Here is a 3,747-nt window from a genome sequence, read left to right on the forward strand (position 1 = left end):
CCACCCACACACACACACACACAATATTCTGCTGCTGTTTTCTTGACACAGCAATTATAATTATAAGGCTTAAATATAAACTTCTTAAATACAAAAATTAAAAAAACAATCTATTGCTGTAAGCTTTCCACTAGATATCTGACTTGTGAACATGTATTATTTACTGAGTCCTTGTAAGATCTTTCAATATAAACCTGTATGATGCAAAACATGAAATATCTTTGTATGTGTCTATGCATATGTCTATAATTGAATGTAAATAACCAAGTACTACACAGATTTTTTATATAGTATAAGTATACAAATATATTTACACCAATACTTCTGATTTCTCATTAATAATCATTAGGATAGGATATTGTATAGGAGACTTACCCCCTGTGTGGTTTTGGTAAAATGATGTGAAGTTGTCTAAACTCCTCATTCTTCATATTTCATTATCAATTTTTATGTTTGGTTAAGGAAACTTATAATAAATGTTCTTGCTTTACTAATGAAAATAAATATCTAAAGACCTGCTTTGATTAATCTTAAGATTGATATCTTATATACTTCAAATAAATTGCGGATCTTGCTGTTGTCAAAGTTGTTTTCAACAGTTAATTTTTTCAAGTTTCATATTTCCACCTGTGTTTTGTATTTGTGGTTTTATTAACTTGTCTATTTGAGTAAGAAAACAATACATGGAGAAACTGTTAGACTGTCATTAGGGAAATCTTAAACCTTCGGTAATGATGGATCTTTTTAAAAAGAATTATTTTATATCTTCCTCATTTATTTGAAAAAGAAGAAAAAAACCCAATATGATTTCATTACAACAATACATTGAAAAGTAAAGGTAAGGTCATCAGTTGTTATTATAATAATCAAGTCATCATTTGTGCATCAAGGGAGATAACCCAGTTTAAATGGAGGTTGGATTTAATGCAACATTTTTAACTTCATCTTCTTCTGGTATTTGGCTTTTGTCCTGTCATCATTAACAATTTCATTTTATATGGAAATTTTAATGAAAGTACCATAAACAAATTTAATTTCTGTACAATTTTTATACGCCCGTCGGACAAGTTCGATAACCGCCATTATCCGACCATAATTTGTGGAGTTATGCCCCTTTATGGGCTTGCCGAAACAGTGTCCGCTCGATATCTCGAGTAATTATTAACGGATTAACTTTAAACTTTACAACAAGGTTAACTACCATGTAACCTAGGACAAGTTCGATAACCGCCATTATCCGACCATAATTTGTGGGGTTATGCCCCTTTATGGACTTGCCGAAACAGTGTCCGCTCGATATCTCAAGTAATTATTAACGGATTAACTTCAAACTTCACAACAAGGTTAATTACCATGTACCCTCGGACAAGTTCGATAACCGCCATTATCCGACCGTTATTGTTGGAGTTATTCCCCTTAGTTTCATTAATGCGATGCATGTGTTCCATGATGTTGAATTGCACTCATTGATCTACCAGTTATGTTGAATGATTTCTCTTTTAATATCAATTACTCACAAATACTTCATATATTTCAATCATACAAACAACTGCTCATTCAATGTGTGACGGGCGTATTATATACCGCTCGCGGTAACCTTGTTGAGATTTACATTCGTTGTGTAAACAAAAATGTCTATGACAGGAAAATTTCTACCATCGTATAATTTAATTTACATTTAAAGACATTTTCAGTGTTGTTTCGATATTGGCTTTTTCCGTTTATTTTTATTTATTTTTTAAGATTTTATTCTGTGTTGTGTGCCAATGTATAACCAGACTGTTTTTGTTTTACATTAATGATTATAATATTCTTTAATTATTCATTATCAGCATTTCATCTTGAAATGTTTACTCTGAATATAGTGCATTCAGGATGTATTTCTATGATTCTGCTTGTCAATTTCCTGTTTCTGTTTTTAGAATTTCTTTTTTCTTTAAAAGCACAAAATAAAATCCACCTAAGTTTGATGTATTTTACCCCTAAATCAAGTAATGAAGTATTGAGGGGTTAATTGTAAAAAAAATATGTGAATTTTGATATTGTGTAACAGTAACAAGTAACAGAAAACTGTACGTAAATTTTAACTAAAATTATCTTTAATGATTTACAGTAAATAGAATCTGAATTTGATATGTAGCAATATTTTATTCAGATCGTAAATTCCGTGAAACTTGCTGGGACCTTAATGAGAGAGGAACAGTTGGGGAGTCAATCCTCCATCTGTGCCTGCTCAATGCCTCTGCTATCCATGCTGACTTGTCCAAGCGACTCCTCCAGGCTTACCCCAAACTTATCCTTGACATCTACACCAGTGAGGAGTACTATGGTAGGTATCATATACATCTCAAAAGTGATGGAAAGGGATACCTTTTTGAACATGTTGATAAAGGGAGATAACCTCAGTCTATAATCAAACAGGTATTATACTCGGATTGCTTACCCATAGGCTCCCCATGTGAGGTAAACATTAGTATGACAAGATTTCTGTTGATATTTTTTTTATATATTTGTTATAATAATGGGCTTAATCAAATTATTTTTTCAAGTGCAGATAACTTTTACACCTTGGTATCATCTTTGCTGTGAATATCAATCCAAACTTCAAAAGCTATTGCAATCATTGATGTTTAGGGGAAAATGTGTTACACATGGCGGTGGTCAACGAAGATCCAGCCATGGTCAAGTTCTTACTGGATAAGGGAGCTGACGTCCATGCTCGGTGTTGTGGTCGGTTCATGTGTCCAGATGATCAGAAAGATTCTAGGTCAGACAGTCTTGACCACGAGTGGGTGGATGTTTGTGAGACTACAAACTATGATGGGTAAGTTAACTGGAGCTTTTTTTATTATTTGACCTAAATGTCACAGTAAATATTTGTTACTGTGATTGTAAAGATGTCTGCACTTTGATTCCTATTTAAACTACTGTGTTCCTAATGTAGACATTTTATTTGGCAATGATGCTGCAATACGTATTTGATAGTATATCAACGTGTGCTCATCATCATACATGTATATTTCTGAACTGTTGTAATTAGCTATTACAAAATAAGCAAGGATAATGTGAGTTCCAAAGTAGGAGATTTTAATATTTTGTGATTGGCTCAGTAATTCAGCAATTACTAGTAAACATATGTTCTTGACACATTTGAGGAAAATGAGCACTAGTGTTAAAGTGACTCTTTTAGTATTGAGTTTATAAGTAACACAGATTGACTTAAAAGCATGAATGCTGCTAACCCCGTAAACAATACAGGTACTGGTAGGTATTGTGACAATACATGTACTGGTAGGTATTGTGACAATACTGGTACTGGTAGGTATTGTGACAATACTGGTACTGGTAGGTATTGTGACAATACTGGTACTGGTAGGTATTGTGACAATACATGTACTGGTAGGTATTGTGACAATACATGTACTGGTAGGTATTGTGACAATACATGTACTGGTAGGTATTGTGACAATACAGGTACTGGTAGGTATTGTGACAATACAGGTACTGGTAGGTATGGTGACAATACAGGTACTGGTAGGTATTGTGACAATACAGGTACTGATGGGTATTGTGACAATACTGGTACTGATTGGTATTGTGACAATACAGGTACTGGTGGGTATTGTGACAATACTGGTACTGATGGGTATTGTGACGATACAGGTACTGGTAGGTATTGTGACGATACTGGTAGGTATTGTGACGATACAGGTACTGGTAGGTATTGTGACAATACAGGTACTGGTG

General features: G+C 33.7%; 1 protein-coding gene across 8 annotated transcripts in view; it reads left to right on the plus strand.

Annotated features, from left to right (window-relative positions):
- Positions 1 to 3,747, plus strand: part of LOC110451719 (transient receptor potential cation channel subfamily V member 5-like) — a 32,756-nt gene that overhangs the window by 3,438 nt on the left and 25,571 nt on the right. For all 8 annotated transcript variants that reach the window (XM_021499879.1, XM_021499919.1, XM_021499925.1 and 5 more), the window contains 2 exons: positions 2,156 to 2,329; positions 2,635 to 2,824. In XM_021499879.1, coding sequence (XP_021355554.1) covers positions 2,156 to 2,329; positions 2,635 to 2,824 — 364 coding nt within the window. The remainder of the gene's footprint in view (positions 1 to 2,155; positions 2,330 to 2,634; positions 2,825 to 3,747) is intronic.

Source organism: Mizuhopecten yessoensis, unplaced genomic scaffold (assembly GCF_002113885.1).
Source record: "Mizuhopecten yessoensis strain PY_sf001 unplaced genomic scaffold, ASM211388v2 scaffold673, whole genome shotgun sequence".
Taxonomy (NCBI): domain Eukaryota; kingdom Metazoa; phylum Mollusca; class Bivalvia; order Pectinida; family Pectinidae; genus Mizuhopecten; species Mizuhopecten yessoensis.